This window comes from Muscardinus avellanarius (assembly GCF_963383645.1).
Source record: "Muscardinus avellanarius genome assembly, chromosome: 3".
In the NCBI taxonomy this organism is placed as follows: Eukaryota; Metazoa; Chordata; class Mammalia; order Rodentia; family Gliridae; genus Muscardinus; species Muscardinus avellanarius.
The window spans coordinates 126,669,738-126,691,974 of NC_137788.1; the positions used below are offsets into that span (position 1 = coordinate 126,669,738).

At 43.8% G+C, this 22,237-nt stretch overlaps 1 protein-coding gene across 2 annotated transcripts in view; it reads right to left on the reverse strand.

Moving 5' to 3' along the window:
• RORA (RAR related orphan receptor A) overlaps positions 1 to 22,237 on the reverse strand; it is a gene marked incomplete at both ends in the record, with an annotated part of 742,740 nt that overhangs the window by 572,517 nt on the left and 147,986 nt on the right. Inside the window, one exon of one of the 2 annotated variants that reach the window (XM_080692442.1) lies at positions 3,274 to 3,327. The exons of the other annotated variant lie outside the window; for it this stretch is intronic. Within the exon in view, the coding sequence (XP_080548568.1) occupies positions 3,274 to 3,327 (54 nt within the window). The remainder of the gene's footprint in view (positions 1 to 3,273; positions 3,328 to 22,237) is intronic. 2 annotated transcript variants of the gene reach the window in all.

The following is a 22,237-nucleotide window of genomic DNA, read 5'->3' on the forward strand; positions in this document are numbered from 1 at the left end:
AAAACAAAGAGAAATTAGTCTGATAATGAAAAACCACTGAAAGCAATTTATGGACCATTCCCCTGACAGTATATAAATGCTTAATATGCTCTATGTAATTCAAGATCAGTCTTTAAAAAGAATTCCTTCCTTCTAATCATACACCTTTGTAGTATCAGTATTGACATCTGAATCTCTTCCTCTCACTGTTTTAGAAAGATATACAATAGCAAAAGCTGTCACACAGGGACGAAGCTAACAGCCCGTACTGTTTATCCAATGGTATGCTGCTAGTAACCAAAAAAAATTAAAAGATTGCTCAATCAGTTGTGAAACCAAATATTCGCAGAATCCAAGCACTTATGTAAAACCTCAACTTGTAGCTGCATGCCTTAAAAACAAACTACGTGATCGCCACAAGTAAAAAAGAACTTAAATGGATGATAAAGCTATCGTTTCCTTAAAAAATAAAACTGTGCAAAATAAAAGTGGGTGGAGGATATAATAAGCAGAGAGTCATGGCATCCCAAAGGAAAGAGAAGCAAGTAAGAAATTTCAGAAAGGATAACAAATTAGTTTAGCAAAGTCACAATGAGAGAGGGCAGACAAAAATAAAGGCAAAGGCTGTCGCGTCCAGGGAAAGAGGAAGGGGCGAGTGGAAACAGCTGGAATTGTTCAGCTGTGTCAACATTCGGCTGTTTCACAGATTGACTAGCAAAGTGTCATCTGAAACCAATTACATTCCCAAAACCCCACGGACCCAGTTCATAACATTGATTAATCCACATTGTGGAAAAGTCCCCAAGCAAAACTAGAACAGCTGTCAGCCCTTGGAGCACAAAAATCAGCAATTGCTTAAGGAAAAGAAAAAGAAGAAGAAAACCCCTTCTTGAAATTTTAGGGATTTTTCAGGTGTGCCTACTGAAATAGAAGATAGACTTAGAACTACTCCACCCCATGTCTGTTTGAGCACCACTGACTATAATTAGAAAAGCAAGGTCATGTTCAAATAAACTCAAAGTCCATTCCCAAAGTCAGAGCGTACTGCCGCCCAGCCTGTAATCCCGTGTTTTTGCTCCCTTCTGGGAATAACACCACAACTTTATTTTTTTTTTAAGCATTCTTATTTTTTTCCTTTCCCATCATTTTCAATGCATTAATCTAGTCCCTTTGGGCCAATATGAATGTAGTTACATTTCACATATTTTCTAAATATATATATATTTAGAATTATATTTAATTTCAAACCTTTTGTTATATTTCCCAGAGGTAGAAGGATCCACAATGTCTCGATCTGCGAACGCATGACTTGTGTCTGAGTCAAACATACAAATGGCTACTATATGCTGTTGGCATGAAGAAGCATTTGTACAGGACCCTCCAAGGTGTTCACACACCTGTGTGACCCATGGGATCGTATGTAGGCCAGCCCCTCCAGCAAAGCCTCTGATGGGAAGATGGCAGACCTCACGCTAAAAGCCTGGACCTGGTTCTCACTGCAGCAACTGGAGATTGTATTGGAGAGGAAACTCCAATACCATATAAGTGGCCATGGGAAGTTCCCTAAGAAGTCTCCATCGCCTCTGGTTTGAAATCACCTCTGTAAGGTGAAGAAGCTGTGGGAGCCCCCTGCTTTATGGGATGGATTTTCCCCACACAAATAAAATGCATGCTAATCCATTTTGCTCATCCATTCAGCAAACATTTAGTGAATATCTATTCTATATCAAGCACCAGGCTGCACCCACCATTAAAGTAATAAATGCAGCCGGGCGTGGTGGCGCACGCTTGTAATCCCCGCGCTTGGGAGGCAGAGACAGGAGGATTGCGCAGGTTCGAAGCCAGCCGTGCGCGCTGGCTTAGGAGACCCTGTTTCCAAATAAAAATGTAAAAATAGGTCTGGGAGTGTAGCCCAGAGGTAGAAGGGCTTCCAGGAACCCCAGTACCACACAAATAAAAAGTAATAAATGCAGAGTTTGCAAAACACCTGCACAAGCTAAATTTGGTAGGTAAGCTAGCTGAAGCTCAGAAAGGCTTCGTGACCTGCCCAGGACCATGTAGCTAGTAGGTTCTCCAGTTTGTACTCACACCCAAGACTATGTCATAGGTAAGTCTGTGCTTTTCCACAAAGAAAGTGCACTCCTACATTATGCTTGCTGTAGGCTTTCATAAGCTAGTTGGAGAGCCCCCAAAGCATGCAAAATGTGGTTTCTACCGGGAAATGCATTCTGAGTTACAAAAATACTGGGTAATAGGACTTTAAGAACATAAGCGGTTTATATGCTCAGATTCCCTCTTGCTCCCTCCTCTATAAATGCCCCATAAGTAATCTAATGGTCTCCTCTGTGGAGATGCAAATTTTATGAATTATGTCTTTCATACACTCATCTTTTTGCCCACATACTCACGCATATCTCTCATGGCGCAAACCAATATTACCAGTACAAGATAATTTTTAATTCAAACTACTCAGAGAAGTGCAAGCCCAAATTTCATTGGTACACCCCTGGATTTGAAAATTAAGAGATACAAACTAAGCACAACCCACAATTCACTGTGCCATGCAAAAGGAGCATAAATGTATTCATTGGATTTCAGAATTGGAAGATCAAAGTTAATAACAGCAACAAGTGTTTCCAAATATAAAGACAAAGTCCGTCAAATAGTAGTAATACCTAAGGAGGTTTACAACAGATAACACCGAGTTTTGAAAGATGCATGTTTGTGTATGTGCACTAGACACTAAGGAGGTTTTTATTTTTTATTTTTTTGGTGGTACTGGGGTTCCTGGAAGCCCTTCTACCTCCGGGCTACACTCCCAGATCTATTTCTACATTTTTATTTGGAAACAGGGTCTCCTAAGCCAGCGCGTGCGGCTGGCTTCGAACCTGCGCGATCCTCCTGTCTCTGCCTCCCAAGCGCGGGGATTACAAGTGTGCACCACCACGCCCAGCGAGGAGGGTTTAAATATGTATAGAGATGGGATGGGGATGGGACCCTAAAAGAGTAAGCAGAAACAACTAAAGTCTCTAGACAGATTCTCTAGCTTTTTCTTGCATTTTTCACCCTGGAGGATATTTATAATTATTGTTTTTTTAAATGCTCATGATGTCACAGATAAAGAACACCAATTGCTCCCAACAGAACTCTAACTACAGTATGTGTTTAGAAGAGCAAATTACTGTTTATACATGGGCAGGATTGTAAATGAAGGGAAGAACATTACAAATTATACATTACTGAAAGAAAGCCACGGCATTTCATTTCTTTCTTTTTGTGCAAAGACTACATTACCTGTATTGTGTCCCCTTCTCCCGGTGCCCTCAATGGCCACTGGCACTGATGAGCCTATAAGGAGTACAATAGTCAGTTTATGTTTTTGTTATGGTTTTAGAACACTGAATAATACCACGAGTCCTGGAGGCAAAACTGCTCACATAGTCATAGTCCAGGCTACTCTAGCAGCCCTCAGAGTACAAAGCTTATCACTCCAAGTACTGCACAAATATATCGTGAACCTCAAGAACTATGCATACCTGTGACTTTCAGTGGAATCTTTCCTTAAAAGGTCTGTATTTAACCACAACAAAAATATACAAATAATCTTAAAAGAACCCAAGTGAAATTCTACATAAGTCTTTGTACATTTTGATTAACAAAAAGTTATGATATACTACATTGTTTCTTTTTATTTAATTTTTTTTGGCAATAGTGGGGATGGAACCCAAGGGAATTCTACCTCTGAGCTACAACCCAAACCCTATTTTTATTCTTTATTTTTAAACAAGGTCTCACTAAGTTGCAAATGGCCTCAGTAAGTAGCTGAGGCTGTCCACCAACTACAATCCTCCCAAATGCTGGGATTACAAGCATGTGCCACCATGCTTGTAATGCACTGGGCCATTGTTTCTTTTTCATTATAAACAATTCTTGTTTTCCAAAGTTTAACCCTAGTGAGCAGAGTGGCCCACACTTGTAATCCCAGTACTTTGGTGGAGGCTGAGAGAGAAGGATAGTAGATTCACAGCCAGCCTCAGCTGCATACATAGTGAGGCCCTCCACAACTTAGTGAACCCTGTTTCAAAATAAAGAATAAAAAATCAGGCTGAGGCTATTGCTCCAAGGTAGAATGCCCCTGGGTTCAATCCCCAGTACTTGAAAAATCTAACCCTACTCTCAGAAAATATAGTTTTGTGAACAGGAGTGAAGATAGATGATAGATAGATAGATAGATAGATAGGAGATATGACCAGAAAAACACAATATTAGGTCTACCTCATTGGCTGGAATATTGTTTTAAAGATTGAGTAAAGTGCATTTAAAAAAAAAAACCCTCAGAAAAGAGTATGGCTCATAACAGAAGTGTTGGAACAATGATGAGTGTTCAAAGTCCGTATTTCCATTCCAGCGGAATTCCCGAAAAGTGAGTTCCAGGAATTTAAGTCTGGGCAGACCCAAGGTAGTTTTGTAGCAAAAACAGACTTTGGCTAAGGATAGTCTCCTATCCACTTCTCAAAGCCATCAAATGCATCCTTCCTTAATTCAAAAGAAGCTGAGAAAGAACAGGCCACAGTCCATGTCTCCTCTGAAGTACAAAAGGACCATTGTTGACTGTGATGTGAGGGGGTGGCAGAGAGCAGCTGACTACTTATCATGACAAGCGTCCTTGATGCTTCTCATTTATTTAAAACCAAGATGCTTCTCATTTATTTAAAACCAAAATGCTCCATGCCAGGTCATTAGCAGCATGCATCTCAAAAGCATGGTTGTTCCTAGGTGGGAATGGGCGCTAAAGGTTGTCATTTCTCCTAGCACTACCTGTCACTGCTCAGCAGTTTCAAGTCCAATGGCATAAACTGCCTAGGAATCGCACCACTGCTGATACTGCATAGCTGTGACTTGCCTTAACCCTAGGGAGTGTCGATGATTCAGGTCTAGGGAGTAAGGGGAAGTGGGCTTGCACGATGCTGTGAAAACCCCAGAATTGAAATTCCCATCACAATTTATCAAGTGTGTGACTTAAGGTAAACATTAAGTAGGAACACGCAGGTGGCCTTCCTAAGCTAACTCCTACATCATTGTGATTATGCCCCCACTCATCTTCAGACGAAAGAGAGATGATGCTATGGTACACTGACTTTAAGAGATAAATAACATTGGGGCTTTCTGGAGTTACTCAATTTCCCCACAACAAATGTCAATCACTGCCAGAATCATTGCTAAATATGCAAAGGCATTTCCTAGTATCAAACACGTTAAATTTCCAGAATTTGTCCCCTTTATTTAGGTAGCCTTAGGATACTGCTTCTTGGCTTCTGACCACAAAATTTTCCACTGTCACTCAAAACTGAGTTTAACCAAGAAATGCGGGTAGCATGAGACTCTAATGTTTCCTACTCAAAAAAAAAAAAAAAAAAAAAAAAAAAAAAAAAAAAACAGTGCCAGCTGCCAAATAGGGCCTCCATGCAAACCCACATGCAAACGCTTGCTATCATCATTGGGCTTTGGAACCCTCCCTCTTCCTCGGCCATGCCAGCACAGGGTCCCACTTTTCCTTGAGAACTCTCAGGGGGTACACCTGTGCCTCTCAATGCAGCCCTAGCTGCAGTGCTTCCAGTATTCATGCTACTTTGAAAGCCTGGAAAGTTAGACCAAAGAATGACAGGAATGGTATCCATTGAAGAAGCCATTGAAGGATTAGAACTATCTACGTGCCATCCATAAAAGAATTATGTAATTCAAACACATGGTGGGCACCCACTCTCTCCAAAATCCTGCCCTGCAGTAGCCAAATGTCCTCTGAGCAAATCAACACAGCAATAGATATAGGGTAGAGGTAATCATCCTGTTACTTCAGAAGGAAACCATTGCTTCTTCACTGAACTACGGGCACACATCTGCAAATAGGTTTAAAGAGATTCTTGGACAGAAATTCTGTTATTTGGCCTAAAATTGATCTGGATATTGAAGTACTGGTAAGTAATTAGACAATATCTGCCAATCCCTTGTAAATTTTTAAAATCTACTTCCTTCCTTCCTTTCCATAGAAAAGAGTAAAACTTCTCTTTATTTTAATGAGCTATTTCAGGGCAAAGTATCATGAAGATGACAAACCCTGGAAATCTATTGATACTCTAGTTCCAACTTCTTTGACTCAGGTGAAGGTAAGGCCATAATTCCCAAGTCGTGGGCTACAACAAACACGGAGGAAAGCCATTGAATATTTGAACTTTCCAATATAACATAATATATATATATATATCCAATATAACATAGCTTATCCAATTCAGTGTAGACTACAGCTGCTTGGGATGCTCCTCACCGGATCTGGGCATATCACTGAACAATGCCTGGCATGTTCAGTAATATGTTTATATTACTCATGCGCTCAGTAAATGTTTATAGTTGTATAATGTGTCAAGGCTGATGATGGATGCTATTATTAATACCTCCATTCAGACTGAGTTGTTGGCTTAAAAGATGCAATCAGTCTCAACTTAATCTTTCCTCATTTTTACCCCAAGAGCAAATATTTGGAACAAGTCATAGAGCTCAACAAAATTAAATTTGTCTAAGTAAAAATATGCAAAGAATATGGCAAACTTCGGTCTTTTCTATGGTGCTTGGGGCTTCCAGGGATATTTATGTACTATATGTATATTTATGTACTATATGAGTGGGGGAACGGGGCAGGAATTGGGGAAAGGCTAACTGGGTGATGTGTGCATGCATGCCTCTACCATCTTGTACACCACTGAGATGTATAACTACAATGCACCACTAAAAATTAAAAATAATTAAAAATAAATAAAAGGCACCTCTTGAGAAGTCTTATATGCAACCCGCACAGCCGTATTCAGCCACCTTGCTTAGCATCACAGAGCCCCGTGTGATAGGACACAGCGATGGATGTCTCTAGCCAATGATCATTTTCATTATGGGTGCCATATTAGCACTGTGCAGAAATGGGGCCCAGTTAGCAAGGAGAGAACAGGGCCAGATTTTGGTCAGATGGGAAAAGGTGATTGATCAGGTCTGGATCCGCTAAGCCAGGCTCCCGCCCTGGCAGGTGGCAGTTAATCACACAGCTTAGGTAGAAGGGGAGTTGCATGGACCCAGTGCGCACACAAGGAAACTTTGGAGGCTCTAGTCTGTGGGCTTGGGTTGGAACAGCACCAAGATATACTGTGGGTCCACCTGGTGCTGGGGCTAAAGCTTCCTCTGTGCTGCCAGGAGAGGCCAAAGCATTTTAAACCCAGCAGACCGCCCCCATTCATCCGACCCTAGCTGCTTACAAATGTAAGCCAACACCTTTGAGGTGTTCCTCCATGGGCCCCACCCACCTCTTATTGGATAACACCTTCATAGTTCCTCCTGATCTCAGCCTTTTCACACCATCTTCAGTTCTGCCCACTCAGCGCCACTAGCCTGCTTGTACAAAGCTAACTTGCTACCACACCAGAGTTAGGGAAGAGCCATGGCTGCTGCTGGGGTCCTCAGGGCTCAATATTAGCCTTGGCTCCCAGGGACTGAAGAAAGAAAACGCTAAAGGAATACAGGGTTACACAGCTCTAAGATATAAGCATTTTCAGGGTAATTTCTCAGCTACTGAGGAAGGACGGCACTTCCTCATCTTCCAGTGTTTGCACTAGAGGGACGGAGACTTTCTGTCCTCTTCCCCATCTGAAGGGGGTCTTGCAGGGGTCACACTGGACCTGCACATCTGCCTCTCTACTCCCTGCTAGCTCCTCTCCCTGGGCAGAGCATGTGCCACGGGCAGGGTTGGAGCCTGACCACTGCCTGGCCATGGTTAACTCCAGTAGGATCGCTGTCCTCTCATGCAGTCTTCTAAATTCACTGTCTTCTTTTGTCCTGCTATCTATACTTGGCAGACACTCCTCGGGTCCCTTCCTGCACTCTGGCCTTGATCATACTTGGGGCTCCAGCTGCTCACTCACAGGCTGGGTAAATAACTGGACATACAGTCTGCCCCCAGACTGGAGATGGGAGTCTCACTTGTGTTGACATGGCTCAAACTTGTGTCTTATACCCCTTCCTTACTGGTCCTATAGAGTGTGTGTGTGTGTGTGTGTGTGTGTGTGTGTGTGTGTGTGTGTGTGTGTGTGGTGTGTGTGTGTGTGTGTGTGTGTGTGTGTGTGTGTAAGTGCATCATCTTAATAAATGAAAAGAGTACTTTGTTCCCATCAGGCATAACAGCATAGTGGCACACACCTGTAATCCCAGTTCTTGGGGAACTGAGATAGGAAAATCACAGGTTCAAGGCCAGAGGGTACACTCATACGTAGAATACCTTGGGTTCAATCCCAAGGTATTCTAAGGGGAAAAAAAAGAAGTACTAAGGGAAAAAAAAAAGAAGAACTTTGCTCCTACTGGGAAAAGTTTTTGCTGGAAGGGCACCTTCAGCCAGGAGTCATTTGAGGGGAGAAGAAAGAGTTTGGATTTGGGCAAAATCTCATCCCCAGTCCTATCTCAAGTGAGCACAATGTCCTAAGAAACAGGGCAGATATAATTATCTCAGGGTTTGAGGTGGGAAAACTCAAGTCCAGCTGAGTTTAATGAGGTTAATGGGTTTTCCCAGAGTCCCACAGCTTCTTGGGCAGCCCTGTGCCTTGACCCGAGTCATCATGTCTAAATATCCTTTCTTTATACCACAGCTGCTTAGATCGTGAGCAAAACTTAATGCCCTTCTCTGCCTCAACAGACATGTTTGGTGGAGAGGCAAGGAGACATTTCCATCAAAGCAAGAACTGTCCCACATCACGACTACCCCACATGGTCCTGTGGAATTCCTTGGCTCCTGGACCTGCCACTCTGCCCTAAAATCATCCACAGGAGTGAAGTCACCACATTGGAATACCACTGAGGTGGCAGCAAGGAGCTGTCCCAAAGCTTGCTGCCACCTTCAGAAAGTTCAGTCCTCACCTCTGTAGACTTGCTACAGAAGGAAGCTTGAGGAGATGCTACAGGTCCAGCAGGGATGTGGCCCAGCGATTCTCTGACATGAGCATGTATAAGGAACACCTGGAGGGCCTGATGCCCAGAGTCACCGAGGACAGACAATGTGCATTCCTAACACACCTCCAGGGGATGCCGATGCTGCTGGTGCAGGGACCACACTCCAAGAACCTATAGTGTAGAATGAATGGCCTCTTCAAATACATGTAGCAGATGTATTTATTGAGCAAACATTAAGGAGGGCATCCCTTGATCATCTCAACAAAAATATTTAAGCAGCTTCTATCATCAGCTCTGTTTTAGACCCGGGGGTATACGTGAGATAAAAGTCCTTGCTTTCCAGGAACACAGCAGCTAAAGATAGACACAATTGATGTGGACATGCTTTGAAAGATAAGACTAGCATATTCACATTATAATGAATCCCACAGAATAAAACAAAAGGCTTACAATAGAGACTGCAAAAGGTTCCCTGGGAGGTCTCTGAAGTTTGTACTTTTTAATTTTCAGTGATACCATCATGCTGCCGTGGATCACTGTGCAGATGTTACAACTGTATTTAATCACAATTCCAAAGTCAGGTCAGGGCTGCTCAGCCCTCATGGCGTGTGAGTCCTTGAACTGCCATCCAGTGGCTCTGACAGGCAGGCGTGGCTGCAGAAGGCAGCCACAGAGAGGGACTGAAATGTGGGTGACTCATGGTATTAAAGATCCGTGAACTGTTCAGCTAAGCAGAGGGATCATCACGATAATGATCATTTTTCACTCTACCCCCCTCCCTTGCTTGTTCAAAGCAAAAAGCCCTTAATTGCTTCTTGAACTGCACACAAGTGGGCCGTTGGCTGTGACTGTAATTCAGCACAGAGAGGCAAGAAAAACACTAAAACAGATTTTGTCGAGGCAGTGTCTTAAATAGAGGGGACACTGCAGAGGGATCAGCAGGCACGGGGCTCAGTTAAGTGGAGTGAGATCTGCTTAAAACACAGCTGGAGCTATTGTCGGAAGTTGAAGTAATCTTTAATTGTAGATGATACCAGGTGTGACTGAGGGGGCGCAGTTATTAGGGGTAGGGAGTGAGGGCAGTGAGCGGGAGCGTGAAATGGGGAGAAGGACCGGAAACCGTTTTAGAACGATGCCACGTTATGGATGCCCTAGCAGATTCAGGTTCCTAGCAAAGAAGACACTGTTTAAGGAAACCCAAAGATTCTGGATTCGGTCTTATGACATTTACTATCTTGCCACATCCATGTAAAAAGACATATCCAGATAAATCATGACACCTCAAGAATTCCGAACCATGTTCTCCGATCTATGTGTACCTAGAAAGGTTAACGCGCCAGGAGAGGCAGCGGCTACGTTGCCCATAGCATGCAAGTTCACCAGCCAGCCAGCCACTGCCATGGTCGACTCTGCACAAGCGAGGGGCGCCCGCTACTGAGCAGTTGAAGGCCGACTACCAGCCTTTGGTAAATAATTCTAATCCCGTTCACCTAAGGGAGACCTGGGGTCTTCCAAGGAAAGTCTCCTTTCAGGAAATGTGTCTTTTTGCTTCTCTGTGCTGTTGGGTCTCTAAAATGAAAATCAATGCCTACCACTTCTCTCGGCCTCTCATTCCACTCCATCTGGGGGAATCTCGTGTCCCTGTGGATGTCTGCATTACCCTGTGCAGGTAGCTCTCCCATGGCTGTAACCTCACACTAGACCTGCCCTTTATCTGACCACTCACACTCCCTGCACCAGGGGAGGAAAAGTGACAGTCTTCCTCTGTTTCCAGTCCCCACACAGTGGTCAAGCCATGTTCTCAAGGACACTGAATGGCGACTTGTTTCCAAAGAAAGTCCCAGGGATGAGACCAAAGGTTCTTTACTGGAGAAACCAGATAGTCCTTCCTAGGAGACCAACCACTGCATAATATAATAAGAAGAAAGGGCCTAATTGTGGAGAGAAGGGTGGTGCAGGCCTGTGATCCTAGTACTTGGGAGGCTGAGACAGGAGGACTGCAGATTTGAAGCCAACCTCAGCTACTTAGTGGGGCCCTATTTCAAATTAAAAAAAAAAAAGAACAGGGGGTATAGGTAGGATATAGAATGTCCCTTGGTTCAATTCTCATTACAGAGAGAGAGGGAGAAGAGAAGGGGAGAAGAGGGGGAGAAGGACCTGGCCACTATTTGCATTTATTGCACACTTACTGTGTACCAAGTCAGTCCATACTAAGGGCTTTGTAATACTTTCATGTAGCCTCAATAATAACCAAACTGGATAGATACTGGCATGATTCCTATTTTGTGTGTGTACATGGATTGAACTCAGGGGTGCTATACCTGTGAGCTACACCTCATTTTACTTTTTATTTTGAAACCGAGTCTCACTAAGTTACCATGTGTGGGCCTCGAACCTGCGATCCTCTTTCCTTAGCCTCCCAAGTACTGAGAATACAGGTATGCACTACCATACCTGGTTCATGAGCTCCATGTTTCAGAGATGATGCTCAGAGAGCCTAAGGACATTGCAGAAGTCAAAGTGACGGTAGTAAAGTCATGCTTTGAATGCAAAGCTCTCTGACTTTGGCATCTACTTTGACTTAGGACCAAAAACTCTGCACACTTAGGGCACATCTTACATTGGGATAATTTGAAGGTGTGGCTTTTCAGTCATCCATCTATCTCATAGAATCAAGGGTTTAAATGTCCACTACATGTTTGGTAATGAGCCAATTCTTCTTCTTATACTATTTGTATACTTTATAACAAATCTATAAGTAAGCTCTTTTATCCTCATTTAACAAACAAACTTCAGAGTCTATATGACTGAATCACTTGCCTAAGTGTCTTCAATGGTAGTAACAAGTGATTAAATGAGATAGTACATGTACTTCTCAATTCGCCTTCCTGGTTCTGCTTGCCCAAGATCCTCTAATTAACCAATTACACATTTATTACCATTCTTCTCCTAAATCATTAAAAAATACTAATCTTAATCCAGGACTATTATAGGACCATATTAAAGATTTTATATACTCTAAGAATCAGCAATGGCAACAATTCATTTAGCCACTGCCTTAAAATTCTCACATTAAAGGTAATCATTATAAAAATAAAAATGTAGTTTATAATGGTGTTACTATTAATAGATCAATTAAGGGGATTTAAGTGACTTAATTCATTGCTGACTTTTAAAATTCTATATTTTTATCTAACTCAGAAAACTTTTGCCATGATAAAACCTTGCCTTTATTTCCTGGGTGTTAGAATGTATTCTCTCTTTCTTGAGCAATTAACACCCTGCCTTCATAACCAAGCATTGCACAAGGTTTTCAAGGGTCTCTCAGTACTAGTTCTATTAACACGTTCATCTCCTACGGCCTTGACCTGCCCACTTAAAGCCTAGTCTAAAAAAGAATTGCAATGTCACTTTTGAAGTCCTACACTTGTGAGAAGGACAGAAAGTGGGAACCAGGGCAGAGTAGAGCTTCAGGGGCACACACTGATTTAGAAGGTATAACACGCCCTGTCCACTGTCTCAGGCACTGGGTAACCAGTAACTCAGTATCCAGCTGGCTAACCCTGGTCCTTATCCTCAGAGACCCGGCTGAGGAGGTGGAGAAGGGCTCAGGTTCATGAGCTTTACCCCTGCTGGCCTGGGCATTTCTGGGTGAGTGGTAAAAAGCTCATGTTTTGCAATAGACCTGGTTTGAAACCTGGCTCTCTTGCTTTCTTTGTGAGCAACTGCGAGTTATTTAAAGTCTTGCGGCCCTAGTTTCTGCATCTGTAAATAGAGACGATACCTCTGGTAGGTGGGGAGGAGAGAGCAGATCCCGTATATGAAGAGGCTGACGTGTTCCCAGTAGAGAGTATGGATTATTAGAGTCAAGGAGCTAGCTTAGTGTGGAAAGGAGCTGCTGGTGGGCTCCACTTCTCAGGCAGCTCAGGAAGCCAATGAGTTACTCAGCTCAGCGCTTCCTTCTCCTCCCTTAGTTGTACCTCTCGCTTCTATTCCCATTGCAAACTTCCCCTGCTTCACCTTTACTCATCCTTCAGTCTAACCTAAACCTCCACTCACACATCTTCTTACGACCTTATCTGATCACTACAGCACCCAAGCTGCATCTTCATACTCGCCTGTGAGTGAGTCCCTCTTCTCTTGCCTGAACCCCGTACCAGAGTGTGGGACACTTCGGGCAGGACCTGGTGCTGGGGCTACATCCCCAGCTCTGAGTACAATAATGGAGAGGGGCAGGTGTTCAATGACCACCTGTTTGGGAGACGAATGGATGAATGCAAACAGACAGCATGTCTAAACCTGCACAGACCTGCCATTGGTGCGTGAATGCTGAGGTTAGCGCTGAACCCTGCTGGCCCATCTTGTGCCCCCGTCACAGAATCTCTGGATAAGAAGCAGGGCTGGTGTGGTGTCACTCTGGGGCCTTCCTACCACAACACCAGCTGCTTGTCCTGAACACAGTAGGTAGAGAGTACATTACAAGGCTTGGCTGCCTCCCGCTCTCAAGTGAGATTGTCTTTGCTAGATAGGGTATGAATACCGATGTATGGACACGATTCATATGTTGATCGCGACCTCTAGCACAAATAAATGTGAGGGGAAAAACCCAAGTCCGGTGCAAACATTAGTAACCCTATCTTCTTGCTCTCCTGGGAGCTGTTTCAGATTTTGGTTTCATCGCCACCTCTACATAAAGAGCAAGACTGCAGCCTCTAGAATTACAACCATTTTGTCAAGTTGTCATTTGACTCACTGTCTGGCCAGTGTCTCTCCCTCTGGGTCTGCAGACATTTTGCACAGGAAGAAAGCAATAAAGTGAACAGTCTCGGGGCCGACACATTCTCGGATCTTCAAAGCCCCTTGTTCTGTCCCACAGCCCATACATATTTCTGGTACGCACCATGGAGAGCCTAATATCTGTTACCTCCGGCACGGCTGGGAATCAAAGCAGCGACCCCGTGAGATATTTTCTAAAGGCCCAAGGGCACTGGGCCACTTTCTGCTCACTTTCGCTTGGAGAGCTTCCCTGACGACGCGGGAATGCCTGAAAAGGCTACCTCGTCTGTTCCTTATTGCCTTAAATATACGAGTGCTCCTAACCTTTAGGGATTTATATTTGGAAGAGGGAAATGAACTAGATATGGCCTATAAAAAGGCAGGAGGCTGAGTCATTTTCAAAATTGTTTACAAGCTTGGCACCAAAAAATATCTGATTTTTAGGGTGTTGAATACAACGGGTCTTATGAGAACAGTTTTTCAGTGCATGGTATATCTCTCCTTGATTCTTTTACTTCCCAAGGAAAATGATAGCAGGTGCTGAAAACCTACTTGATAATTAGAATAACTGGGATTTATAGTAATTAATTAGCTAGAATTGGCCTTCGGAATAATAAGAGGGATTCTAGAAAATTGGGAGACAGCAGACCCATATTTAGGGTTCCAACTTTACCATTTACTAATCATGGCCAAAACACAGGAATCATGCCAGTAACTTCACAGGTTTAAAGTGGCCATCATATGTAACATACTTTGTAACTAAAATTGTCTCAGTTCCTCATTGGAACCGAAGGACAAATATCCATTGCTCTCTCCAGCAGAGTCAAAATATTTTTTAAATGTTCAGTCATATATATAAATTAATCTCCATCAACTGTATTTTCTGTTTCCTTTAGTGAGGGTATTCTAAGATTCCAAGAGGAATAAAATACAAATAATGTATTTTATCAGTTTAGTATTGAGTCAAAGAGTCAGAAAGTGTTGTCAATAGAAAAAGCTTAGAAACCCTCAAATTCTGGTCTAGCCCATCACTTGATGAGGAAGGGGAGGAAAGAGAGGCTGGATGAAGCCCCCTGGATGACAGAGAGTAACAGAACCGGGTTAAGATGGAAAGGCTCCTGGTTCCTCGCTCAGTGCTCTGTGCTAAACAAAACCTTTCTTTTTAGTTTTCCACATGAGCCAGCCTCCGAGACCACAAAAGCGTCCCTCTCAAAAAGTGTAGAATTGTTGTGAAAGCTGTGTCTGGCAGAAGAGGGTTGCACCTGACTGTTCGCTGCAGGATTTTTCTCTCAAGCTTCACAATAGGCAGGCAGGACGGATGTTCCATCCCCGAGGCCGACATGGCTTCCCTCGACCCCCCTGAGAGCCTCTGAATAAGTCCTATCGGCTTCGCTTATGGCGACCATGTTATTAAAATGCCGGGCAGAATCTGAAGCCAAAGATTATGAAATGCCCAGTTCCTAGTTTTGGAAGGTGTTAGATAGACTTGTTCTTTAAGGTTAGTTGGGCACCAGGGACCAGTTCCCCACATGAACCCTCCATACCCACTGACTTACTGGACTGGGGTAATTTTTAAGTCCCTCCAAATCCGAGGCTAGAAATCTCTGTGTTCCAAAGCCTGACATATTTTACAAAATCCTTTGGTGCAGGAAAAGCCCGATTTAAACAGACCCAAATAACCCCAGAATACACTGTTGCCAGCATCGCATCTGTTGCCGTATTTGCTCATCTGGAAAAAGGATGCTGCTGTTCTCTAGCACTAAAGGAGAAAACCAGGGGAGGGGGAGAGCTCCCTCGGCTCACACTTGTCCAGCTTTTCCAGGCATCCTCTCCCTAATAGGGATGTCTCTTCCCCAGGAAAATAAAACAATATCAGCCTCAATATATGTATGTAACAAGAGGAGGGATACACAGAGCTCTCTCAGTGATGAAGTCTAAACACGTGAAGAAAAGGGGAGGGAGAATACGAGAAGGAGCAAGAACCCCAGTGATTTCCGTGGTCTTTGCCACAATACTGAGAGCACACGCGTGAGCCCTGAGCTGCGGGTCCCTGAAGGCTGAGGCTCTGCTTCCGCTCCTCCCTGGTTCCACAAGGCTTCTTGCCCAGGACTTAGCAGGATGGAAGTGGGCAAGAGGCCCCCTTTCACAGGGGCCGCTGCTCATAGCCAAGCGACGTGGGAGTTGGCGAGGGAGGACTGAAGGAGCTTTCTAGCCGCAGACTGGTCACCCGCGCCACTCCCCCAACTTAGATTTCCTGCCAAGCCTCTCAGTGATGGCAGACAAATTATTTCCTTTCCCTACTTGAGAACGCTCTGGTCTATTTAGCCCTTTCTGGGTTCACTGGAAAAGCACAAGATTCTTCTGGACTCCATTAACCATGCTTGTGAGAAGACCATCAGCCTGAACATTCACTCAACCGGTCAGGGGGGAGCCCTAGGTCCTGAGGGCACCACTCAGTAAAAGGGAGAGATTTCTTTTTCTTTTTCTCTCCCGCCCTCCCCCACCCCTTTTTTGCTGGGAAATGCTAGCTACTAACTGGCTGAGGTCTCTTGCTTCAGCCCATGGGTAAGTGCAAAAGATAGATCATTTGTTTGACCTTTTGCAAGGTGTCTAAATATAGGAAAATACCTGACACTGTCCTTTGGGACTTGCTGAATCTTCTTAGGAGCTAAGAAATATCCGTGCGTGCATGCACGTCTCATTTTCTAAATTTCAAGGAGTCTATTCCCAGTTTGAGTTCTCTTGGCAGAACCTTCGAGTGTTCTCAGTAACAGATGCCTGGAGGAGAGGGATGCTAGGAGTTCTGAAACAGACAGAGCAATGCACAGAGCTGGGGGAGCAGCTGCTCCGCTCCAGTCACTGTGTATACAACTTCACCACGAGTGTTTGGGAAACAGATCATTCTGGAACCTATATACCTATTCAAAATTCAGGCCCTTTCAGTCCACCCGTCTTTTTTTGCCCCCCCCCCCCCCGTGCGCCAGTGCTATTTGTTTTCTGCCATGAGTTTTAGCAATCTGCTTCTGCTGTGTGTGGATGTGTGGATGTGCACACACATGTGTATTTGTGTTTTTCTCTCTCCAGCCCAGCTGAATTATCTATCCTCCAGTGACTCTTAATCCTCAGCCGTAATCTCCATGATTGCACTGACATGATAAGGGGTAGTCCATTCTCTTCCTGTCGCTTCTCCCTCCCCCTTATTTCTCTAAGCTCAGCCAAGGATGCTTTAGGGAGCTGTTCATTGAAGAGAGGAAGTTCAACCGCAGGGTCACAGGGTTTATAAATGAAAGAGGCTGCGCAAAGTGGGAGGAGACAAGCCACAAGCCCTTCCTTCCATCTTTCCTCTGACACCAGCATATGCAGACACTGGTCCCAAGCTGTCCTTTTCAGACCTTGATTTCCCCACAGTCCACCCAGATCAGCAGTGGGCTAAGAGAGCACCACTTTGGGAATCAGAAAGCCGGGTGTCTGCCCCTACTAGTTCTTCATGGTGGGCAAGTCTCCTGTCCACTTGTGTCCTTTATTTCCACAATCATAAAAAATATCTATCCAGGATCTGCCTGGATGATGAAGCAAGCAGCACTTCTCGAACTTGACTATGCATAATCACCATCTAGAGACCTTTTAAAGCAGATTCCTGGGCCCATCAGGAGAGATTCCAGTTCCACAGTTTGATTGTTTGGCCTGAGGATTTACATTTCTGACACATTCCCTGGTGATGCTGATCCCGCTGGTCTGAGGACCACACTTTGAGAATCACTGGTCCAAGGTATCTTTCACCACCCACAGTCTACTGCGGTATCCCCAGTACGGTCCACAAGCAATCAAAACTATGTAGCTCTGACTACATGAAAAATCCCACTACGGGCTATAAAAGTCATGGGGCTCTCCCACAATTATAAGGTTTCTCTCTTGCACCATCTTCTGCTCACTTATTTGCAAAGATAGGCAGTAAAATATGGGTGAGGAGAGCTATTGGCTTATCTTTACTTTGCCAGCAGTTGCTAGACATTTGAAATTACAAAACAAAACAACTCAACATAGCAAAGTAGGAATAAGAATACATTTCATAGGCTTCGCTTCGTAAGTTGCTATTCTGGGTCCCCAGCTGCCCATTGCATAAGTCACCTAGAACAGTGCAATGGGAATGTGCTCGTGTTGGGCACTGCTTGAAGAACGTAAAAAAATAACTCCAAAGCAGTAGAAAACAAAGTATTATAATGCACACCCTTAAATACTTACCTTACTCTGAGCCCTACAATTCTTTTCAGACTGCAAAGCCAGAAACCCTTCTGTCATTCAGCGATCTATTCTCCTTTAAATATTTGCAAATTAGAGTATAGGTCCATTCTCACAGAGTTATATAGTCTGGTGTGAAAGAAAGTGCTGGGCTGGGGACATAGGATTATATTTAAAAACTATGAGTAATGTTACTTGACCAGTCTCTTTCAGGCCCAATTTCTCTTTAAAATTTTATGTTGGAAGATGGGGTGTGGTGGCACATGCTTATAATCCCAGCATTCGGGAGGCAGAGATCAGAGGATCGGGGTTCGGGACAGCCTCAGTGACTAAGCAAGTAACTTCACAACTCAGCAACACCCTGTTTCAAAAAATATAAAGACTAAAATATAGGACTGGGGTGTAACTTGTAGGTAGAATGCCCCTGGGTTCCATCCCCAGGACTGCAAAAAAAAAAAAAAAAAAAAATATATATATATATATATATATATATATATACACACACACATACATACATACACCAGAGTGAGCCACCAGCACCAGAAATATTAGTTAATATTAAGAACCACCGTTCTGGGATAAGGAATAGAATATTGGCTTAAAATTTTATCTTTTAACTTAAAATTTGATTTGGCCATTTTGGAAATTGCCAAATGGAATGGGAGCCAGATGAGAGGTCCATTCCCAAAAGGTCAGGAAAAAACATTTTCCTTCCTCAATTTCCCAATAGCTTGAAATATCTGTACTTGCTTGAGTCAGGTTTGGCAAACTATAGCCTGCTGTGTGTTTTTTAAATAAAGTTTTATTGGGACCCAGCCATGCTCCTTTGGTTACACACCATCTGTGACATTTCCACTCTACAATGGCAGGGTTGAGTAGTTGCTACAGAAAGCATACGACTTGCAAAGCCTAAAATGTCTATTATCTAACCCCTACAGAAAACCACGGCCAAGCCATGGTTTAAATAGTGAAAAGGAAATAATGGCAGTAATTTCCATCTTTTTTTTTTTTTTTTGGTGGTACTGGGGTTCCTGGAAGCTCTTCTACCTCCGGGATATACTCCAATGGGCTACACTCCTAGACCTATTTTTAACATTTTTATGTGGAAACAGTCTCTTAAGCCAGCTAGGCTGGCTTCGAACCAGCGAGATCCTCCTGTCTCCGCCTCCCAAGTGCGGGGATTACAAGCGTGCGCCACCACGCCCGGCAGTAATTTCCATCTTAATTTACGATATAATATGCATATTCCAAGCATTTACTGTATAAATTAATTACAAACCTATTGGACCAAAACCCTATCAGCCAGTGTCTGAAATCCATCCCTGGTTCTCAGTAGGTCTTCAAGTGTAAAGTAATGTCACTTTGAATGTCACTGGGCTGAACGTAACAAACTTCTGAGAGCCTATTTTATCCAAAGTGCGAAAATCAATTTAAGTGCTGAAAATTTACACATATCCCATTTCCATCAAAAATAAAAGCGAGGCCATACTAATTATGAATTCCTTCATGTGATTTGAATCATAGACAAACAACATATGAGAAAAGGGGCAAATGGGGTCTTTAGAAGCCATAAGTCTGCAGTTGGCAGACAAAATACCATCGCAGATAATCACATTCTATTGTCACTAATGTTAATATATGTGGGTAGCGTCGAGCGCTGCACACCAGAGGTTAGCTTTACTGCTCATATGCAGATGTTTGCAATACTGAATCTCTGCCATAACCCTGTGGGAATGGCATTCTTTATGTGCTCTGCAGTGGATTTATGGCTGGGGAGCCATAAATGTTATAGTTCTCCGAACCTTTTGCTTGTGGAGACTGTCATAGTGCTTGAAAAGCAGAGACACACAGATGTCTTCAGTTAGCAAGCCATTTCTAGACCTGCTCAGGGATATAAGCCGTGCCAGCTCCTAAAGCTCTAGTTGTCCATATTATCAAGGCCACCCAGATTTGAAATCCCACTCTAGACTTGGTTCAGTTCAGATTACAAAAGTCCTCCGAGGCCTCCATGTGCCACATTCTGGGTTAGGTGCTGAGAGAAGTCTGTCCCAGGTTGCTGGAGGTGGAGGCCAGAGACACACTGATGTGCTAAGCACCGTGACAGAGGTAGTGGCCAGAGGAGTGTGCTTGCAGGAGCTCAGGTCTCAGCCAGCTTTGAAAATCCAGTACAAAATACATATGCAAAGAATGTGTGTGTGAGAGCCGGCATGGAAAAAAAAAAGTGTGTGTGTGTGTGTGTGTGTGTGTGTGTGTGTGTGTCTTGTTCATGCAAGAAAATGCATGAACAAGGCCACAGTAGCAAGAAGCAAGACATTTTGTTCCAGCAGGTACATGTAGTTTAGTATTGGTAAAGCATAACGCAGCAGAGCAGGAAGAGGGGGAACACATCTGAACAGTGCAGAAAATGTATGGGCTTTGGAGACATGGATCTGGGTTCCAATTCTGGTTCTACCAACTACTAGTAGTATGACCGTGTGTAACTTGCTGAGCCTCGTGAGTGATGTGTACCTGAGGGTCAACATGAGGAGGAAGGCAAGGCGTGGCTGGGTCCTGAAAACGAAATGCGGTAGTGAATTGGTAAACTAACAAAGCCTCAGAGAAGAAAAATACCCATCCTATTTATTCAGCAAGAGAAAAAAAATGTCTTTTTTTTGTGGCACTAGAGATTGAACTCATAGCCTAATTTTTTTTTTTTATTTCTTATTTGAAAATAGGGTCTCACTAAGTTGCAGAGGGCCACACTAAGTTGAGGCTGGCTTTGAACCTGTGATCGTCCTGTCTCAATCTCCCACATACTGGGATTACAAGTATGCGCCACCACGCCCGGCTAGAAAATGTCCTTAAAAAAAGAATTCTATCTATAGCTTCCTCCAACAGCACTGAATAATGATGGAAGACATCACTTGTGAGAGAACCTTAAAGGCACAGTAGAACCTCCCGATGTCCGGGTGTGTGTGTCAACTCAAGGAAACAGACATAAGCAGGGAGGTGGGGATCATACTTACCATTGACACCATCAAATATGGTAGCCCCATGAGCACCTTCTCTAAGGTCGAAACTCAACACAAGCTCTGTTCACCTCACATGTCCCCAGTACCAGTGGGAGTATGGGACAGACCTTCCCTGGAAGGGACACAAAATCCACTTCTCACATGCTGGGAGCTACATGACAGATACAAAGAGTCCTTCAAGAGACATGAGTCAGCAACATGAGCATAACGAAAAAAATTATTTAGAATTTTCTGTTGACAGGAACTTTTCCAGCTTCTCTTAGAGGGAATAAAAATTTCCTAAGGATTATGTGAAAATCCCCATACTCAGGGAAAAGGCAAAGATTAGTAGCCATCCATCCCTTCTCTGGGGCCTGCCTCAGATCCATAGAAGCACACAGGCCTTGCTAGTTTGGGAAATCATCCTGTGGCTTTGTCCATTACTAGTTCCTATATGACCTCCCCAACACACACATGCACACACTTATACATGTACACACTTAGAAAAGGAAATCACATTTGCATGTTTGAGACCTACATCTCTGACTCACTTGATGCAAGGTTTTGAAAAGGAGACCTTTCTGAAGTCTGAATATACAGTCCACTCTTGGAGATCTTGTAAATGGTTTGGTTTCCAAATACAAGCCCCTGAGGCCCATAAATATAGTTCTCATGTAGCCCCAAATGGGGAAGATTTCTGTGATCGAGAAATTCTCCCTTAAAGGTTTCAGAGCTACGTGTGTGTGTGTGTGTGTGTGTGTGTGTATGTGTGTGTGTGTGTGTGTGTATGTGTGTGTGTGTGTGTGTGTGTGTGTGCTGGAGGGGAGACTCATCCAGCTGCAGCAAGAACCACCCCTGCAGCAGGCTCTAGCTCCCTGGGATTGGTTGGCTGAGCTTCTTGCCTCTCAACCCAGCAATGACAAGCAGTGAGCCTCAAGTAAGCCCCTGGGCTTTCCAAAGATGGATGGTAAGGCATTCTGCATTACCATGCCAAAGCCATTCTGAGTGTGGTTCAGCAATTAAAGTGAGCCACATTAGGGCAAACTTTCTATGTCCTGGGAGCTGGAATGTGCCCTATTTCTAGTCCCCACTTCTAACCTGGTCTACTAAAGCACCAAGTAGGGATGTCCAGCACCTTGTCCCACATGAGAGGGTTCTGCACACTTGACCTTTAGTAGGCAATAGAAAGATGCAAGAGTTTTGCCCTAGAATGGGTAAAATGTGAAGAGCCCCTGTCTAAGAGCCCTGCCCTGGGGTGTGGGGATTAACCCTTTTAC